Here is a 21,842-nt window from a genome sequence, read left to right as displayed (position 1 = left end):
GCCAAAGAATGGTTGCTTCATGCCCATGTATATTTAATATTTTATCCATGGGTGGATTATCCGAGTTGTGGATTAACCGTGCTTGCAAAAAAATATTGACTTATAAAAAATATTATTTTTTAAAGCCACAATTGCTTAATTCTTATCTGCTCCTCACTCGTCGAGCCTTAGCGACTCAGTGCCCACGTGACCGCAATTGAGTCGGGAAGTAAACCCAATTACTTTAAGAATCAATAATAATAGACAACATATTGTATATCTTCACCCCCATACATATGTTTTTCGCCAAAATTATGTGTTTAAATTATTCCTTGTTTTTTTCTTTCGGGTACCACAATATTGACAGTCGACTGTATGGGATAGATACATTGTTTAGTTCGAAGTTTATAACGCCCACATAATTGTCGCCAATGTGCCATTACGCCAGTTATCCTTACCAATTGAAGCAGTTATATACCGCTGTGCATTCTTGTTGGGGGAATTATTTCATGATGGAGTAATGACAAAATCTATTACCCAAAAAACGTACCGTTATATGTTCTGCCAATGTTTAAAAGAGTTATTTTCTCACACACTAAGGCTACTTTTGCAAGCTGCGTTTTTTTTTGTAATGACAGGAAAATAAACGAGCGAGCAAATAAACTCGTTAAGTGAAATACACTTAACCCCTTCATGGCACAAACACAATTACTATCGTCAATTTAAAATATTAAATAATATACGGGAATAATTTCGCACAACAGCTTCATGGGATTGACACCAGTGCTGATCAATAAAAATATGCCCGCTACTGACAGTGATGCAGCTTCAATGCACGTGCATTGTATGAGTCAGACAGTTCCCGACGATGTGTCACAAAACTGTTGAAAGAATACACTGTTTTGAATTTCCTAACAATTTTACAAGTTGCAAAGCACCGACTTCTCCCATCGAAACCATCGACATTTAAAGAGTGGTTTCAATTAACCTGCTTAGTTGTGTACCCATATTGCAGTCAAACAAGTTACATGGCACGACTATTTGCCATGACGTCACAAAACCATATTGTGCAGGAAAAAACAAGTCGACTTTGACTCAATAAACAGTTTGCATCTTTTTTGTTTCACTTATTGAGAGATTTAGAGGAGTACTCCTGGAATTGCTTTCATGAGTGACAGCAGAATATTGGTCACCACACCAACCTTGAGGTTCTTTGTTGCCATTGTTTCAATCGATATCTGGAGAAACAAAATGGTCGAGGCTTTGCCCAAATGATTTGGAACTCATGACCTTAAGAACAGCCAATCTGCTGTGATGAATGCTGGGCGGGCCCAAATGCAGCTGGCCAGCTTTGTGGTTATCACAAGAAAACGATTTTCCTTTTTAGGTCTTGGCATGTGCATAACTCGTGCTGTGTACGCCTGGAGATGGGTTGTTTCCCCATTTTCATTTTCAGTGCCGTTTGCGAGAATGCCAATTGCGTGCGTTGCGTGAGTGGGGGGGGTCAAAGGAGCCCGTCTTCGTGTCCATGGCCTTGTGTCGGTTTTGAGCGAGGTTGGGTTTCTCGAGGCCACGGTAATACTGTTGTATTAAGATTTATACTTTCCGATGTGCAATCTCTGCCCTCTCCGTGAAAAGGAATGTGAATATCAAATGTCGTCACGCCTGCCTTATTGTAGGCTATTGAAAATGGCAATCGATGCAATGGGGGCTGATGCAGTCATCCAGGCGGTTAAACAAAAAGGGGCAAAATAATCAAACATATCCACTGTTTATGAATGTTAATTATCTACACCGATATTAAATGTAGAAAGGAACAAAATGCAAATCAGAAGAGGAGTCAGGCAAGAAGATACGCCGTAACTCCGGCTATGTACAGATATATTTGAAGTTACTTTTTATGCGAAGCAATTAACATAAAGAGATGTAGTATTGAGCGCCTCCGTTTTGCTGATGACAGCTATTACAACAACCAATACAATCAACTGCATGATATGATTGAATAACTTCACAAATATTGTTATAAAGTTGCTATCAATATAAATATAAGCATGCAAAAGTCATTTAAAGCAATTTCGCCGAACAAGAAAACCATATATTATCGGAAGAACACATCAGAGTATGTAAAACTGTTTACACTTCTGAAGCGCCTTTCAGCTGGAGATCACAAGGCGCTGTAGAAATATTTAATAGAAATTGACGGCAATTTTCAAAGGCAGATCAGATCAAATTCAGTGTCTATTGTCTGGATTGGAAACATGGACACTGATAATGAGTGAAAAACAAAACTGTGTGTAGAGATGCATGCTGGGAACTATATACTGTCGTGTGAGACGAATAGGGACACAATGATCAGAGGACACATGCAAATTATATACATCACCATAGCGACTGTGAAGAAAAGTGAATGGGCTTCAGCAGGACATGTCACGAGAAAGGATGACGGCCGATTTGATGAGACTGCTGAGACTATCTCACGTGCTCATCTGCAGGAACGAGATAGATTGTGACGTCGCAAGATCATGAGGGATGGAAACGATGTGGCGAGGCCTTCATCCAGCATTGGATTGATCGTATCTGTTAATAATTATGATGATGACTACCCGCTCCTCTGTGGCTTCATCGACCATGTGGGTTATCTACATTTGTAATACTTTGTCGTAGGTGTGAATTCTGGAAATGCTCCAGCATACGTTATATTAAGCCGCAACATTTTTTTTATATGATAAGTGGTAGCGCACATTCTTTTTTGTATCAATGTAGTCCGATAAAATTAACTTCTATATGTATTATTTTATTAAAATACAGAAACATGTTGCATGGAAGGGAGAGGGTACAGGAATTCAGTATTATTGGAAAATACAGACGTTGTATCCAAACATTATTCATGAACACATTTGAAATCAGCTCTTGAGTAGGTACTACGTGGATTACTGCGTCGCAGGATCGAGAGAGATGTTAATGGTTTGGGGAAGTATTAATCAAGCAGTGGGTTGATCATGGCCGATGATGCTAAGAAGGAAAACAGCCCAGGGAATAAATGGAGTTTTAATGAGCTTCACATTGAAAGTGGCTTTAATCTTGATTTCAACAGAAGGGATCGAGCTTGAACTCCAGACAGCAAAGGAAGGACATTCCACACTGTGGTAGAAAGAGCAACGTTCTATCACGCAGAGATTCATGAGAGGTTGAGAGAGAAGGCAGTGCTTTTTGAAGTGGAGAAATGAGGAAGGTAAGGGGAATATGAGGTCAGGGAGAAGGAGGATCAAGGCCTTGAAGGATCAAACCAACTGTATAAATTGTGTGCATTACACGTAGCAGACACTTTGGTGATATGCTGAAGGCATGCGCTTATCTCCGCTATTTACCATTCCATATTACAGCAGCATAAACGTTACATGTTCAGGCGTGCAATTATATTTCAGCTTCCCGGCTCTTATTTCGCAGTGTCCTCTGTTTGGGAGATACTGCCTCCGAGGTGTTACTTGAGAGGCCGAGGCAAATGGAAACGATTGCCTGCCATGCCGCTACCGCATGATCGCTTAAACTCGAGAGAGTGATGTGTGTATGTGTGTGTCTTGTCACACGTGATAATGTTTACTGGGAACCATTCTGCCTCCATAATATTTCAAGAGGTCATCAGCAATTGTCACACGCGTTGCCCTCTTATCAAACGTGAGCAGTTTAGATTCCCATCTAGCAATGGCATTGATGTAGTGAAGATGCATGTGAATTGTTTACTCCTGTGTATTGTTACCGCAAAATGTGCCTGTAATTTGATTTTAAAAAATATGTTTAATACATTGATTGATTCGAGAAAATGATAGTTACAAGCGAAACAATGTTTGCAATTTGCAATGTATATTGTTATATCTGAAAGGTCCAAAATAAGTTCGTTTGAATTGTAACCTGTAAGTTTAGTTTCACGCTCCTTGTTTATATTGGAGAAACACCAAATTGAATAAATTGTGGCAAATTACCAGGTTTTTGTTTGGGGTGTGAGGTATGAGAGAAATTATTTGTGTTGTAAAATTACTAAGTAGGTCTGAGTTCTGGATCGCGGGAGGAAACCATGCATTTCGGATGCTGAATGCAATTGCCAAATTGCACGTGGAAATATTGTGAAAAGTGAACACCAGAGGTGGGACAAAGTCATTGTTATGCAAGTCCAAGTCGAGTCGCAAGTCATCAAATTCATGACTCGAGTCTGACTCGAGTCCAAGTCACATGACTCGAGTCCACATCTCATAGGTGGGACAAAGTCATTGTTATGCAAGTCCAAGTCGAGTCGCAAGTCATCAAATTCATGACTCGAGTCTGACTCGAGTCCAAGTCACATGACTCGAGTCCACATCTCATAGGTGGGACAAAGTCATTGTTATGCAAGTCCAAGTCGAGTCGCAAGTCATCAAATTCATGACTCGAGTCTGACTCGAGTCCAAGTCACATGACTCGAGTCCACATCTCATAGGTGGGACAAAGTCATTGTTATGCAAGTCCAAGTCGAGTCGCAAGTCATCAAATTCATGACTCGAGTCTGACTCGAGTCCAAGTCACATGACTCGAGTCCACATCTCATAGGTGGGACAAAGTCATTGTTATGCAAGTCCAAGTCGAGTCGCAAGTCATCAAATTCATGACTCGAGTCTGACTCGAGTCCAAGTCACATGACTCGAGTCCACATCTCATAGGTGGGACAAAGTCATTGTTATGCAAGTCCAAGTCGAGTCGTAAGTCATCAAATTCATGACTCGAGTCTGACTCGAGTCCAAGTCACATGACTCGAGTCCACACCTCTGGTGAACACTAATGTTTGAGAGACATAAATGATGAAATGGCTTCTTTCCCTGATTGTATCTGGACTTTAATAATGCAAATTAATCTCATCTAGAATACAACTAAGAAACCCCGATGAATTTGTTATCCTATCTAGAAAGTAGATGCTACCAGAAATGCAAGGCACTTAACATTATTCCACTCAACAACTGCAACGATGAGTCTTGAACTGGCCTTAGCCCACCATATTTTAGGCAGTAATTTAATTAAAGTCGTAATGTATGAATTGTAAAAATGTCAACACATGATAACAGTTGTCTTGTGATTATTCCATAAAAAAATATAATGATGATGATATTCTTACATTTTGGTAAATACATGTAATGTTTATAATCCCGCATTCCAATTAGAACGGGTTGAGTTGTTATTTAAATACATTGTCGGTACTCCCACGTCTTCTAAGACATCTAGCCAGTGTGGAAGAGTAGGCTAAGTGCCCTCTAGAGGAGCTCCCGAGAGCTGCCTTCAATGGAGACTTCCATCAGCAGTGGTAATTGCTAATTTTCACCTTTATCGTTTTAATATTCAAAATAAAGTCAAAGTGGTTTCCGTCTCAAATGAACATTGATGCAGTACTCATCTCCTGTTTACAACCCTGAGACATTAGCGAAAATTCCACATTCTTAAAAAAGGGGCGAGTTTATCCATAGGACAGCTGCAATTGACTTGCCCACAAACTGGTACATATTTTATTGACCCCAGTGTGATGATGAGTTCAAGAATAATAATCAATGAATTTATAGAGCGCTTTTCCGCAGCAGCACACACTCAGCATAAGGTTATATATATATAAGGTTATATATATATATGTAACCTTGTTGTAACGGGCTAACAGCTCTCTCGCTGGTTCAGCAGTTCCACTGCTCAATTATTGTTTCTGCCCGAGGACGACCGCTTGTGTTGCGAGCGAAACGTCGTGATATATTATTTTTTATTTTGTTTTATTTTTCTACCTACGTGACTTTACCGAACGAACCAAAGAGTATGGATTACTGCAGTCACGAAAGCTTCAAATCAAGACTCAGCATAAGAAGTGTTTTTTTTTTTTAAAGCAACCCCAACTCGGATTAGAACTCGTAACCTTGTGATTGCGAGCTGCTCGTCTTATCAAGCCCGACTGCCTGGATGGATACTTTAAGCACTCTCTGTGGCAAGTGACATTTTCTCCTTGCTCTAATTTGTATGCTGGCAACTAAATTAGGTTTTCATTACCTGTCAATAGAACGTCTACATTTCCACGCTGATGCATTTCAAGCAAAGGTCATCGTGGTGCGACAGCACACTAGCGACACCTTTGTAGTCGACAAAACATGGTTGTTAGCCGTGTATCATTTGCTCTACGTTCACTCAACTTTAATATTGTCACAGAGAATGAAGAGGCCTATCGACAGTCCATATTTGGGTTAAGGGGAGCGTTCTATGAGACCACCTTGGAACTGGAAAGCAGATTGTACAATGCGTGTTGAATATTATTAAATCATATTGAGCGTTTCCGTCCATTTTAGTTTTAAACCTGCGCTTAGAGTTGCATTTAGTATAACGAGTCGTAGCAAATAAAGACAATACATTAGCACGATCAAATTAAACCTTTAAAGGGTGTCCATCCCAGGCGTGGGGGAAGGACAACAAACTAAACACAGAATGCAGTTCTAAAGATATGCGTCTTCAATATCAACATCTCGCCACAGTGTTCATTAGAATAGTATACAGTAGTGTCCAGATGACAACAGACAGTAATTCAATGGTATCTACAAAATGTATTCATCATCATCATCATCAATCAAGATATATTCACTTCTGGATGAAGGCCTCTCCACAACGTTGCCATTTCTTATCATCCCACAATAACACGATCCATACACACGTATCAATCAATTAATCTCATTGCTCAAGTCTCCATGGTGGCCTTCCTCTTGAACGTGTTCTCCCTCCTTTGGATGCCATTGTATCCCCAGTGTTGTCCATCGGGCTTCGTCTCTTTCAGCAATGTATCCTGCACAATCTCCAATTGTAATGATGGACATATAGCTCCAGTGGAAGTGCCACATCTGATACAAACAATTGTTAACATATACCCTGGAAACGGTGCTGGTATGGGGGCATAACCATAAATTTTAGGCTCCCTTGCCTGCCATCTAGACTTTCCCACGCCTGCTGTTGGTGTTAATTATTCATCCAGGAAATATGCTTTCTCTGCAGATAAGGCCGTTAGTCTGCATGTCATCGTTTGCCCTGGGTTTGCAGCTAATAAATGATAAATGCTTTTTTTTTCTGAAGTACTCTGTTAAAAATGTCATTATTTCCCCCCTGAGAAGATTCTAATTAACACAGCTGACTGTTCGTGGCTGGAGGAAAAGGACGCAATCAGCCAAACTGAAAGAGTTTCGTCCAAACTAAATTCAGTAAGGAGGTTGTGACAGATTATATATGTGACGTCTATGTTCAAAAGATAGAGCCAAAACTAAAAAAATAGGGTGGTGCTGATGATAAAATTGTACAGGATTTCTTGCATATGCTGGCCTAAACTAGTATGGGATATTGAGACTACAGCAGTGGAATAATATTGCTTTGTCATACTGCAAATATAGTTTACATTTTGAAGGTCAAATCCAAAATGTTACGTCTTCAGTAACGTTATTTTATTATTGCTGTGAGTGCATGAAAATGGTTTTAAAATGCAAACACAAATGGTCTTATTCCAGGAAAAGGAATTGCAGTCCTGATAGTTTTCTTATTTGTAATGTTTGTAAAGTCTTATACTTTGTTATTATTTCATATAGAAACACTCCATTATTTTTATTATGTGAGGTTATTTTCCTTCAGAAAGAGCGTTTAGACTTCAAGTCAAACTTTTAATGGAATGGATTTGTTTTAAGATTTTGCCTATGGTCATGAAATATGCATTTCATTGGCTGTAATGAATTGTGTATTCTTATGTTGAAAGATCAATTGAACATTTTCATGAAGTCTTATTTAGCATTTTTGAGCGCAGATCACACCAAAATGATAAATATGGCAATGTGCATGGATGGATTTACAAATGTACTTGGCATTAGTCATAAGTCAAGGCTTGTCGATTTTCACATGAAAAGATCGAGCGTTAGAAACAAGAGCAATGTCAAGATTATTGCATGGGTCTGCATCTTGGACCTTAAATACAAAGCAAATAGCACATACATTTTTGGCATTTGAATACAGATGCATAATGTGACGTATGCTAGCAATGTAATGGAAGCATACTTTGAGTTCTGAATATAATGTGGCAGGAGAGAGCTTTCAATGTAATTAGAAAAGCCATGTTTGCGATGGGTGCAGTATGAAAGAGGGCATGTTACCAAGACAGACTTCGGTCATTGACTAGAAGTCAGCGACCAGAGGGAAGACAAAGCCAGGTGGTGTTGATAATGAGACTGGAAGAGTGGCCCTTCAAGCATATGTCAACTTTGTAACAAGGGGAAGACCTGAAGGCAGATTGTGGATTCTCTAAGAGCAGATTTTGACAGCCGGGTGTTGACTTAACAACAACTATGGGACCGAGTGGAAAGGATTGATGCCAAGGTAATGGTAACATATATGGTACTGACCTTGACTTTTGCCATTAGTTTTTATTTTATTTCATGCAAAACTTTGGAAGACCTCACACTTCATTTAAACTGTTTTGCAGTATTATTGATAATGGTTTATTTGTCATTAAAAGGAACATAATTTATATACCAAAAAAATGAATATTCTCATATACAAGTTCAGTATCCCCTGGAATAACTCCTCCATCCTACATATATATCCCACCCATCTCAAGATCATTTAGTATTCTTAACCATTAATCCAATTGTATGGTCCGTTTCTGTAAAACAGTGACACAAACGTAATGTAAAACTATTGGGAATTCTTACTGCAGACATATTTCATCATCACAACAATACATGTATGGGTTCGTATGGCGTTTCAAAAAAGGCAATGAGCTGCAATTGTATGTGTAATGTTGTAAGCCATTTCACGGCATCCGGGTAGCTAAGTTCAGTCCCCGTGTTCCACCAGAAAATGCACGTGTTGTATTGGGCAGGCATGGGTGACATATGCCTGGTGGTTTGCTCCTCATTGCATTTGTAGTTTGGTGAGTCGCTTGATATTCCATCTGTGAAGGAAATATCCATACCTTCTTCAGCATGTTGTTCAGACGTGGTTGAGAACAGTCTTCAGTTGAAAGAGCATGACACTACACCCACAGAAAACGTATTTTAATTAGGAGAATAGGCTTTACCCTTTCTAGAAATAACCCAGGGTAAAGCCTCTACTTCTTACTCTTTGGTTATTTCGGTCAAGTCACGTAGGTATAAAATAATATAAATCACGACGTTATTTTATACCTACGTGGCTTTACCGAAAGAACCAAAGAGTATGGATACCTACAGTCACGAAAGCTTCAAACCGATACTTATTATATCACCATTTTGATACAGGAAAAAAAAATGTCCCGTAGATATAACGTCATTATTATCATCAGCAGCCATGGTCAATCCCCTGCTGGACATAGGCCTCCCAAATTCACAGCTATTTCGCACACTGCACATAACTTGATCACTTATTCACACTCACAGCATGACAGTAGTCTGAGTATGCCCTCATAAAAACATGGAAATACTTCTTAGATGTGCTGGCATTCATGCATGGCTGACTTGAACCCCTTCATCACTCATCAAGCAGGGACCATGAAGTCCAGCCTTTAAAGTTTAAACATGATGTTGGTCATATTTTATAACCAGCGAGGCATGAACTTGGTCTGGGTTTATGCGAGTTAGTCTTGGTACAATGTATTTCCATAGCCAAGTGTGATCGGTGTGATGTTTTCTCCTCCCAAAGGTCATATTGTATTATTCAGCTATTTCATGCATTGCTATAAAGCAAATGCCACTTTGACTATTGTTGGTGCGTGCACAAAATACATATTTTCACTTTGTAGGGTTATGTATTTCATATAGGAGTGTAACGATTCATCCAGGTGCTAATTTCTCTGGAATCATTTCCATTGCTGCCCCAACAGCCCCAACCATGAACAGCGGTGGGGACAGGGCACAATTTTCTAGAGCTCAGTCCCAGACAACTCCGGCTGAAATTGAACACTGAATGTATCGACTCATCGATTAATATTGATCCTCAAGCTTACAATACATGCACGAAGCGCAAGTGTAATGCATGTATGTCCTGTGCCATGAGTTCATGTGACCCGTCCCAGATATTAGTCTGAGCGGCTCCCCAATACATTGAGCACAGGCTGGTGCCCATCTCCAGTCTGCAGCCCGGAGGTGGCGGTGACAATTCCACGTTCCCGAGACAGTGTTCAGTTTTTAGATAGAACAAGCACTCCTGACCTGCCTGCAAAGTGATACTTATTTAAATTAACCCTGGATGGATGGGATACCGAGTCCACTACCTTGCAAGATTTGAACACTTGACCATATAATCGCAAGCCATGCGCATTACTGCCGCGGCGCACGGATGAAAGCAGACACTCGAGCCCGCTACATTCATACCATTGTAAAAAAAAAAAAGGTTATTAAAACAAAAAAACCTACGTTTAAATTGAATTACAATACTGAATTGTGGGGAAATTATTACGCACCCTTTTATACGACCATTGTTAGTGGAGATGCTTGCACAAATTTCATGACATGCAAAATGTGTTTTTATGAAATCGTTTTCAAAGACGTATTTTATATATTTGTTTCATGGAATTAAAATGTATTTATGTGGTCCTCATTGTGCCGCGAAAACACCAGTGTGTTTATGTTAAAAACAATTCAGTTTTAGCATTGATAGATTTAACATTCAATTTTTTAAATTGTATTATGATGGTATTTCTCTTTCATTATCAGTTACGGTTACAAAATAACATTTTTGGCCACATTTATCAACATGTATTAACATTGTTTATTATATATTTTACAAATATATATTTATAATTGCCCATAGTGTATTTGTGTCTGAAAAAAGTACATACATGCTTCTGTAAGGGTAAACAACATTCCATTAATATAATGCCATCATTTAATGGTATTTACATCACCCCCATGTCTTTGTCTATTGACATTTGGAAACGCGTTAAATTATTGTGGAAAAGTTCTGCGAACTTTCACAGTTCTTCTTCATGCCCTTCGCTTGCATAATAATAGCGCGTCCATCGAAAGCCGTGTTTTCAAAGGTGCGAATCACAGATATAGTTTAAATACACCAGAGGATGCTGCAGTCTGTTCTGATTAAATCAACAATTTTTATACTTTGTAATGACATTTCAGCGTCCTCCACAAGTTTAGGAATATGCCTTTGTCACGGCACCAAATAAATAACTAACGGAGAATCAATATACAATGTGTCAAAAATAATCATGGGATAACACCAAAACAACTTCCCACAAAAGCAAGCAATTGTGGGAAGCAAAAATGACAGAGGAAATTCACTCATTTCTGTGATCTCATTTTGAATTAACACAGACTTATCTTGAAAATGTCACAGTATTTAATGGACTGTGCAATAGATTTTTGGCAAAGATATTTAGTATTCCCGCTGGAGTGCGACACTTTGTTTATCTCGTGCTTTGACAGTCACAGTGCCACGTCATTATGTTATATAGATAATGGGCATATTTTAGCCACACGAGTGCAATTGCACAGAATAAATGTTCTGCACGAGGATGTATCGTCATGAGGCTTTCAAATATATTTTGTAATACATAGGTCATAGATATTTGGAGAAACAATATATCGAGATATAAATAAATATGTATGTAAACTACAACTTTTTTTTATCTCACCAAGTAAGGCCTAATGACCTATACAGTGGCTTATCATGTGGAATTTTTTTCAGCCAAATAATGAAAAGGTATGCTTCTAAATGTGGAGGGAAAAACCAGAGGACCCGGAGAAAAATCTCTTGCATAGCAGGCGAGGTAGTTATTGATAAATGACATATATAATATTGTTGTATTTTACAATTGTGATTTTATTACAAAGCAACAGACATTGATATGCATGATAATTATATTGTTACCCTCTAAAGCATTACTAATGTACCCCATGCAAATGTAACCCATTCGGCAATTGATGTGTGAAACATATTTAATTAAACCAGTTAATGTGATAATGAGATTTCATGTAACCATAAATAATGCAAGCCGACTGTGAGCTCACGAACAAAGTCAAATGAGTGGAGTTTTTTCTACACAATGCGACATTTCCCGCACAAGAGCAAACGTGTACTTCATTTCATTTTGCGTAATGCATGTTTCGAGGCACTAACCATTTGTAAAAAAGAAAATAAATATATCGATATATCCCATTGAATATTGTTTCAAGAATATATTAATAAGGTCACATGTATGCGGTCTAACAGAGACGATGCCCTTAAGGAGGGCTATGGAGATATGATCCGGTGAATATGACAACAGCAGCAGCAGCAGCAGGAGAGGAAGAGAGACCGAAGCTGAGGCGGATGGGAGTATGTGGTGGAATGAGACATGATGAGGATCGTGGATGTGACGAGAATAGAGGCACAGAATAGAAGCTCATGGAGGCGGAAAATCTGAGCAGCAGCCCCCCCGCCCCAGCCCCCCCACCAGTGGTGTCAAAAGTGGCATCGAAACACTAACACAAGAGTTACTACAGTGAAATTAAGGCCAGGGTGAATTTTCACCTCGGGTCTTATCTTTGTTTACTCATTTCCTGACATTTCATAAGATGTAATTAACCAGAGTCATTTGATCAAAACGCGTTCCACTCTCTTGCCTGCTATAATGAATGTGCGGGGTTATTTTGCTGTTTGTTTTCACATCAAACGTTCGTTTGGCTAGGCAAGGTTCTACCGATAATTAAGCTACAGTATGGCATGCCAGACATCCCTTGATTTGTCCTCACTACAACATTTATAGTAGAAGCTAATGATGAAGGATAATGGCAGCACTGTGTGCCATCTTTACTCCGTTGTGCAGCAAGCATGTATAATGAGGCGCTTACTAGATTTCGTGGTGTGACTGTGTAATTAGTGCCAGTGTGTTGCCATGATCATTCCTCTGGGGTACTGTAGCCAGAACAAAATCCACATTGGGGTTAGGGTATATAATGTACAATATATGTGGAATATCAAGTATATTTTGAAACCAGGTATTAGACATGTGTTTAATATACTGCTCACTGACTAAGCGATAAAATATGTAATGCGATGCATCGTCTTGCGCTGATTATCAGCATTGCTTTCAACTCCTGTCATCATGAATGTTGCGATCATATTTATTTAATTGTAGCCTACAGCCATACGAACTGTCAAGCGGTTCTCATTTGAACATTGTCTCCCAAGATCACTTTCAGATAACCATTAGTTTGTTCGGTTTTCTCCCCCACCCTCCGAATTATATCTTAACAAGGTCATCCCATCGAGGTTGTGGTCCGTCCTGCCTTCCAGCTGCCACAATATGAACGTGCATTTTTCACTTGTGTCATTTATAGAGACTTCACCGTGTGCCTTAATGTTGATAGCATAGTTTAAGATTATATTATAATTGGTAAGGTAGTCGGAAAAAATACATAAATAATAAATAATAAACTCCCTTTCATTTCTCAATTGTAAATGTAACGCTATTCTAGGCTAGCTATTTAATAATACTGCAACGTATAATGTGTAAAAAAAAATCATGGATTTAAAGTGTAGAAAAATACAGTTTTATTTGTTAGCTTTTAAAAAAAGTCGATCTCAAGTTGTTTAATGCAATAAAAAACACAAGCCCTCAAGACATATATTAAATTTACATTGTAATGGGAATGTATTCTGAAAAGGGGACATTTAGTAGTAGTATTATTTTGCATGCCACACTTCAATGTCCATTGCATTGCACGACTTTTGAAAATGTTGCCAGGGCATTACATGTGGCATTTAGTTTTTAAACCAAATTGTAATGGGCTTAGTCGTACTATGGTTAAACTAACCAACCATCAAAGTAGTTGAACTTCAGATCACAAGTGAATATATGAAATATTGACAACAGAACATATAAGAGAGTAACTGTGTTTTCGGCCAATATGATTACAAACATTTGCTGCATGTCCTAGGATGCCTGAAGCCAAATAGATGAAGGATTTGTCTCATGATTGAGGTCACTTGTGTGGCCATGAAGGATATAACCTATCACTGAATGCCTATCAATAAGCAGACTGTTGGTTTTGTAACACCGTGATGAGAAGATAAGTTGCAAAATAATTACATGTTGGAAAATATTTCAAACATTGTCAACATGCATTTCTGGTTGTTAGGAACTGATCATGTATGTGAACATAGATTATTGTTCTTGCACACCGACCTATTACATGTTGTTGTGACGCATTATGGGTAAACGTATAAATAAGAAATACTCCGTTTTGTGTTTTGTATACATGTATTTTTACTTCTTTCGCACCATATGTAGCTAACCGTGCGAATCAGAGGTGCGGGGGAAGGACAACAAACTAAACACAAAAATAAGTTGTAAAGAAATTAGTTTTTAATATAAATAATTATGTTAGTCCAGCAGCCCATTGGCTTTCCAAACCAGGCAGCATATGTTTAAGGTCTGGACTGGTTTTGACCAAAAAGGTCAAATCGGAGTTTTCTTGCTTAAACAAACACTGCATGATAAGATTGGTCTGGAAAGCCAATAGGCCGATGGACTACAATATATGGACAACTGTGGAAAAGATCTTGATAGCTCATCGGATTCCTCCAGAATAAATACATATTCTGATTCTGATATTGTAATTTAAATGTGAAAAGAGAATGGATCTATGCTTATTGGTGGATAAGTTAAGTAAAACAATTACCTTGGAGATGGGCTCTGTTCGGATAAGTTATATGCCACGTTTGGAGAAAAAAATACACTCTTATAATGAGACACAATATATGATGATTCCATGGAGATTATAAAACTTCATGGATTTCATGCCATTTTCATGTAGACATCTCCCTTGCTTCTGGGACCATTTAAAGTTATGCTGTCATTAAGTGTGAATAATTAGTTTGCTACATCTGTTCCCCAATATTTAATGTCATTCACTCTTCCTTTATTACCGTGGTTCTAGTCATAGCCATTTCATTGCGAGCAATTTTTTTAAGGATCTTATTTATTTCTTTAGAGTCGTTTCGCTTAACCCTGTATGATACATTAGAAAGTGGCATGACATTTGAGATTGTCCTTTTATATCGCTGTATTGGTTGACATGCCTGTTGTAGAAAATGCATATGACTAAAAGAAACCTGAAAGTACGATTTATTTTGCCAGCACTGTGAGAAGTAATTTTTATGTTTTATTAATTATCTATGGCAATACAGAATGTTTTTATTTGATTTTCTATTCACGTAAAAGTACAATAGAAAATATTATTTGGGTCTTTCGGTAAAGTCACGTAGATAGTTTCAAAGAAAATAACAAAAAAACGACGACGTTACGATCGTAACACAAGCGGTCATCATCAGGAAATAATTGTGTCTGTGTCTATATATATGGATGGAATCACGAACGAATCTTTGTTGATAGCCAGTGGGTTTGCAAAGTACCTTCGTTTTAGAGAAAGACACAATTTCAACCGAGAAGATGGGTACAAACTGAGCAATCATTGTAAGGACGTTATTAACCAGTTTAAGTCATAACTGGCTGTGATGTTCACATCCTACCACCTTCCGATGTTAGTTGTTATTTTCGGCTCCCTGATTTTTTTTACATTAACAGATTAAATTTGTCATACTAAGACAGCGACCTCGCGTGCCATCCTCGAGGTTGCTGCTTGGCGATCTTCCCATTAACATGCTAATCTCTCACATTAACATGCTAATCTCTCGCATTAACATAGCCACCTCGGCACGCTCGCCGTGGAGGATGCTCGGCAAACGGCCATTAACATGCTAATTCTTACCCTGGCAGCCCTTTGATTGGTGGAAAACCCACCACCGCCGCAGTCGCTGCCCACCACTTACATTAACATTGGCTGCTGACATTTGGGCGACGCCCATTTCAAACCTTTATAAACAGTTTACCTTTAGAAGCTCACCCCCCTTTTCCTGATGACGACCGCTTGTGTTGCGATCGAAACGTAGTTTTTTGTTATTTTTCGTAATTTTCTTTGAACCTATCTACGCGACTTTACCGAAAGACCCAAAGAATATGAATTCCTGCAGTCACGAAAGCTTTAAGTCACAATAGAAAATGTCACTGAAAATAAAATGATTTAAGGGTGAGAAATATAGTTTCCTGGGAGCTTCTTTCAGAGAGTACTGTGATTCTCAGTATGTATGAAGGAGTTTTCATTTTTTTTACATTAATTGGAAAGGACATTGCTTTGGCACAAACAATACCTTTAGGAATGCAACGTAAGACATGACAATATAAATTACTGTGAAAAAATGTTTACAGATTGTTGGCATAACCTGTATGTTTTAAATGTATCATTATATTTCCAATTTTTTTGTTAAGCCAATGAATTGCAGTGTTGAGTTTTTTTAAAGAGGAAGGTTTAACCCCAGTAAGTACTTGGTAAAATATATATGTTTAAACAAATAATATAATGTAAAATGTGCTATGAATACCTGTAATAAAAAAATACACCAAATTCCAATTCACGCAATTGATGTGTCATTGTAGTTTATAGCATAATTATCTTGCACCATGAATTGGAAATAACTACCCTATGCCTATTCGAAAATATATTTCAATGCTTTACCTCGCTATTGGGAATGGGATAACCTCTTATTTCAAACTGTTGCTGTCACGTGATAACAATGCCAATTAACACCATAACCGTGAACAGTTAATCATATTTTAAATAAAGTCGTAATATTTCCTCCTCCTCCACCTGATGAAGACGTGCCATCTTGGAAACTGGCACCATGGTAGTGCGTGTGTGTGACACAGGAGCTGTGACAACACCTTGGAGACAAGCTCGCACGGACGCAGTCAACACGGAACGCTGACAGTCACAATTTGGTCGTCGGTTACCGCCTTCATCACAGCCTCACGTTTGTTTTGTTGTCGCGGTTGTCTCTTGCAGCTCGCGAGGAGAGCATGGCCACATTTAAAGGCGCCGAATACCTGTGCTATGACCTGGCCAACAACCCCATTCAGAGCAGCAGCGACGAGATCACGCTGTCCTTCAAGACCTTGCAACGCAATGGCCTCATCCTGCACACCGGCAAGGCAGCCGACTATGTGAATCTAGCCCTCAAGGACGGCGCCGTCTCGCTCGTTATAAACCTCGGCTCGGGTGCTTTCGAGGCCCTCGTTGAGCCCGTCACGGGAAAGTTCAACGACAACAACTGGCACGATGTCAAAGTGACTCGGAACCTGCGTCAGGTAGGGCTGAGGGATGTGGATGAAGCGGTAGAGCCTTTGCCAGGAAGGGATTGGAAGTGTCCTGCATGCAAGCTGTTTGTGGAGTGTCGTTACTGATGGGAAAAAATTAACTTTTTTCCACGAAGGTCGTTCAAAACAATGCAATAATGTCAAAATGGTATTAAAAGAGCGCCGTTTTCAGAAAACATGCACTTGGTACGGTTTTTTTGTTGTACAAAAAATTCGAATGCAATTGTATTACACACACTTACATTGAAGGACATCAGAACTCGCTTTATTAATTAGATGGCACCTTGGTTTAAAACAAGACATGCACCATCTTCACTATCGCTTTGTATTTTACATAACTGAAATTAATTGGATTTGAGAAGTCCAATAATGAAACCTCAGTGAATTATTGTACATTTTTCCAAGTTTATTATAAAGTAATTTGGGAAAAAAAGAATCCACTTGAAATTAAATAACTATATTTCCACTTAAAAATATATATAGACTGCAAAGTGTTTAACATATTTTGAGTCCCACTTTTTGGGAAAGTGTTGGTAGCATTATGAATTTTCTCATTAAAAAAAATGTCTTAAGCATAACATTAACACAATATGGAGTGCACAAAATGTGGCATTCATGAAGATTTACCTATTCATTTATCATAGGTCGTGTTTGTTAACAGTTTATTTTGAGGTCTCCTTACCTCTCTTATTCTCTCTTGACGGTTGGGATTTAATTGGTGGAGCGGGCCTTTACATTTGTGCAATTAGTGTCACGAAAACAGTTGTGTTTTTTTCAAAAAATGGACAGAAAGGGTGAGAGAGCAATGCAAGTGGCAGAGAGGTCACTAGAATTGGGGACCTTTTGTGGGCTGGGTGATCCATCAACCACCTACGATCATATTCCTGTTTTACGTTATTTTCCTGTGCCGTATTTGTGTTTCTTTTTCAGCATTTAATGCTTCATGTTGCTTTTTTTTCATCCAAGAGGTCTTTTCGAATACATGTGGAATGTGCCGTTTACTGCATTATCCGTGCCTGCTTGCGTCAACGTGGCTTGCAAGCCGATTCACATCACGTGCTGCACATGCAAGTGGAGCTTATCTTCCTGGCCGTTTTAGGGGTGTGGAGGAATAAAAACAAGCGTCGCTAAAAACCAATACCCATTTCACTTTGAAAGAGCTATACATTTTTTTTTTACCAGTATCACTTGTTCCGCTCAAAATTTGTATCCCAATTCATTCGCAATTGAGCCGAAGAAGCGTACAAAGAAAAACAAAGCCCAAATTTGTACATACAGGTTCAAAGTAAGTAAGAAATCTCTGTTCAGTACCAGACTAACGAGATCCTGACTATCTCATGAAACTGGCTGTGTCACACGAGTCTGTTTTAGGCCTATCTGTTGGTCTGCTATGTTCCTGTAGAATTTGTTTGCATTTCTTTTCTATGTTTAACTAACATGCTTATTTGATGACTAACATATTTCATTCATGGAATGTGTCATTTTTACTAACCTTTAACCTGGTAATGTACTAACACCTTGGCAACCATCATGTTTTTTGAGTAAAACACAAAAAATTGTTGTTTCGTTCCAAGTTTTTTAATTTTGTTTTTTCCTCCCCCTTTTCTGCAAAGCTGTCAAGCATTGGACACGCTATGGTAAACAAACTACATTGTCTGGTAGATATCATTCTTATTGTCTTTTTTTGGGTTTGCCTTGTGTTTGTTCTTTCATTTCGCCCCCCTTTCGTTTGTTGTAAACACCATTAACTTGTACAAGGAACTGGGGTTGGTACTTTTCTGCTTACTTTGAAATCCTGCTTCTGATCGGACCTGTTTTTGAAAAACCACTTGCATTGTTTTTTCTTAACAGCGAACAAAATTTCAGACCGCCGTAGACCTAAGATTGCAATTCGATTTGCAAAACAAACAAAAAACAAAACAAAAAGCTGCAAGCCTGCTGCATCGGGCAGCACTGCTCTTTCACTCAGGCAACTGGCGGTGGGCAACTTGGCATGCCAACCCCCGTCTGCCAGTTCCTCTCTGTACACGGTGCATGGCATGGAGCAACGGAGAGGCCTACGGGGACCTCCGGCACCCTGGCTTTTAACCCACCCGTTTTTTCTTTTTTGATTTCTAGCATCACATCGGATCTCTGCTGCATGCGCGTGTCAAGTGGGCCTATTCCGTAATCTCTCACTCGCTCGCTCACTTCCTCTCTCTCTTTTCTTTTTACTTTCTTTCACACTCTTATTCTGTTTCTCTTTTGGTCTTTCTTTGCCTGTTTTTGGTAACGGACATGATTTGTTATATACTCTTATTTAACGTGCACTTGATCTGGGCAAGTGGCTCAGCTGTCGAATGAGAGGCTCGCAAATTAGAAGGTTGCGAGTTTTAATCCTGGTTGGGGGTTTGACTCAGCCCATCGACCCTCTGGGGTCGGTAAAATTGATACCACTTTGTGGGGCAGTCAACGGTTGTTGTCCACAGAGGGACTCACCCCTGCCCTAAAAATATGGAATTTACACTACTTGTTTAGGGTTGTAACAGGAGATGAGCACTGCCTCAATCCCCGTTTGAGCAAGAAATCGCTTTGACTGTAATCTCTTATTTTTTATTCAAACATCTTTTTTATTTACATCTATTTTCTCTCTCTCTCTCTGTATTTATCTTCCTGTCTCTCTCTCTCTCTCGCTCTCTCTGTCTCTCCTACACACAATATTTGCACGGTTCTTGGCTCTTGTGTGATGTCGCACATCTTGCTGTTGAGCGTTGTGTGGTTGAAGTGGCAACCATGGTTTACTGGACTGTGACGGTGTATCTGACCCATGCTATACTGCCTGTAAATGGGAACTCTCCTCAGTGCACGCTCCTTTATCTATGGTGGCGTTAGTGGAAGGCATGTTTATTGACTGGCGTGCCATGCTGTTTGTAAGTGAATATGATGTATGCAGGTAGCATTGCAGTACCTGGGCTGAATTGGTCATCTTTATGTAACCTGCGTTTACGAAGAAAGGAAAACATCTATCGCAATAGTGGGAACAATACAGCATTCAGTTTCTAACACGTTGGTTATATAAGCCAAGAGTTATACTGTTGTTCCCAATTGGTTCTTCTTTATTCGTGTGCTTATTTAGGTAAAATGTATGCTTTTATCTTTGATGTTTGTGAGTGATTGATCATGAGCGAAGTTACGGTATTAATACAACTGTGACTACAATGATTACCGTAGGAAGTGATTCAAAGTGACTGGTACTTTTGAGAAAGCAACTCGACTGTTGATCACAATGCATGGTTATGGTATTAAAACAGCATTGATCACAGCTTTTGAAACTAAATGTGAGCTAGTTAAATAAAATACAGACAGCCGTATATTATACTGAATTAATTGTCAGCCAGTGCATTGTTTTCTTTTTACAGGGAAAGGCCTTGAAATGCATTACAATTATTGTTTTAATATTTCCGTAACCATTTATTACGCGTTAATATTCATACTTGACATTCAATAATAATGTACTGATTCATATTTGAAAAAAAGCAAGCAATATTTTATTGCATTGAACTTTATTCAAACTGTGCATGGGAAATGGAATTTGAAAATGTGAAATTGTGTACCTTGACATTTTCATGTAATTCCTAAATATGGCGCCTTTAAAAAAAAAGGTGCAAGCACAAAAGTGTTGGCCACAAGACATGCGTAGTTTTTACAATGTCCTTTTTAATGTGCTCGTGTTATGATTTTTTTTTTATTGACATGCTTTCTCTCTAGGGGATAAAACGGCTGTTCAAGGTCCAGTAACATTCGTGAAAGGTCCTTGTTTTTTTTTCCCCATTTTTGTCCCCCCCCCCTCCACCTTCACCGCCGACGCCCCCTATAAATCACACCGATCGTCCAGGTCACCATCTCAGTGGATGGCATCCTCACTTCAACGGGCTATACTCAAGAGGACTACACTATGCTGGGCTCTGATGATTTCTTCTATGTGGGGGGCAGCCCCAACACTGCCGATCTGCCAGGGTCACCCATCAGTAACAACTTCATGGGATGTCTAAAAGAGGTAAGAAAGACGTTAGACGGTTGTGATGTTGCTCTGCCTGCCGAATGACCACCGTATTGTTTTGGAACCAAAGTCTGATGAAACTATGAAACTATTTTCATGTTATGGGGTAAGGCCCACTGAGCTACATAGCTCTTTGTTAGAAGCAACCTGGCGACAATCGATAGTCCAACGAAGTGACTCATCACGTGGAAATGTATAGCAGCCAAATACTCTAAACGCACGTTTATAAATGTGGAGGGAATAACCGGAGGACCCGGAGAAAAATCCACATGACCACGGGGAGGACATGCAAACTCCAAATATATAGGCAACAGAGTCGGGATCGAACCCACGACTTGCTGTATACCAGGCGAGGGAGTGGACATCTCACCCCTACAGTGCCCGATTATGTAATTCTTCGATGATGCGTTTTTGGGTTGTACTGCGTGTTGTTCGGCACGATATTCGAAGTTTTCGCTCTACGTACTGGGATCTTCTTCAATTCAGTTCGCCGGCATGTGCAAAGCAACACATTGACCGACCCAAAAACACCATCAGAGAGTTATACATCATCATCATGATAACCACATTGTAGAGTTATACAGCATAATCATGATAACCACATCGGAGAGTTATACT

The 21,842-nt window shown here is 39.2% G+C and overlaps 1 protein-coding gene across 24 annotated transcripts in view; it reads left to right on the top strand.

Annotated features, from left to right (window-relative positions):
• LOC144933525 (neurexin-1-like) overlaps nt 1-21,842 on the top strand; it is a 290,872-nt gene that overhangs the window by 95,314 nt on the left and 173,716 nt on the right. For 17 of the 24 annotated variants that reach the window (XM_078858379.1, XM_078858395.1, XM_078858380.1 and 14 more), the window contains exons 5-7: nt 16,875-17,176; nt 18,799-18,843; nt 21,060-21,221. In XM_078858379.1, coding sequence (XP_078714505.1) covers nt 16,875-17,176; nt 18,799-18,843; nt 21,060-21,221 — 509 coding nt within the window. The remainder of the gene's footprint in view (nt 1-16,874; nt 17,177-18,798; nt 18,844-21,059; nt 21,222-21,842) is intronic. The other 7 variants (XM_078858396.1, XM_078858387.1, XM_078858386.1 and 4 more) reach the window with 2 other exon arrangements.

This window comes from Lampetra fluviatilis, chromosome 7 (assembly GCF_964198595.1).
Source record: "Lampetra fluviatilis chromosome 7, kcLamFluv1.1, whole genome shotgun sequence".
In the NCBI taxonomy this organism is placed as follows: domain Eukaryota; kingdom Metazoa; phylum Chordata; class Hyperoartia; order Petromyzontiformes; family Petromyzontidae; genus Lampetra; species Lampetra fluviatilis.
This window is presented reverse-complemented; position numbering and strand designations above follow the sequence as displayed.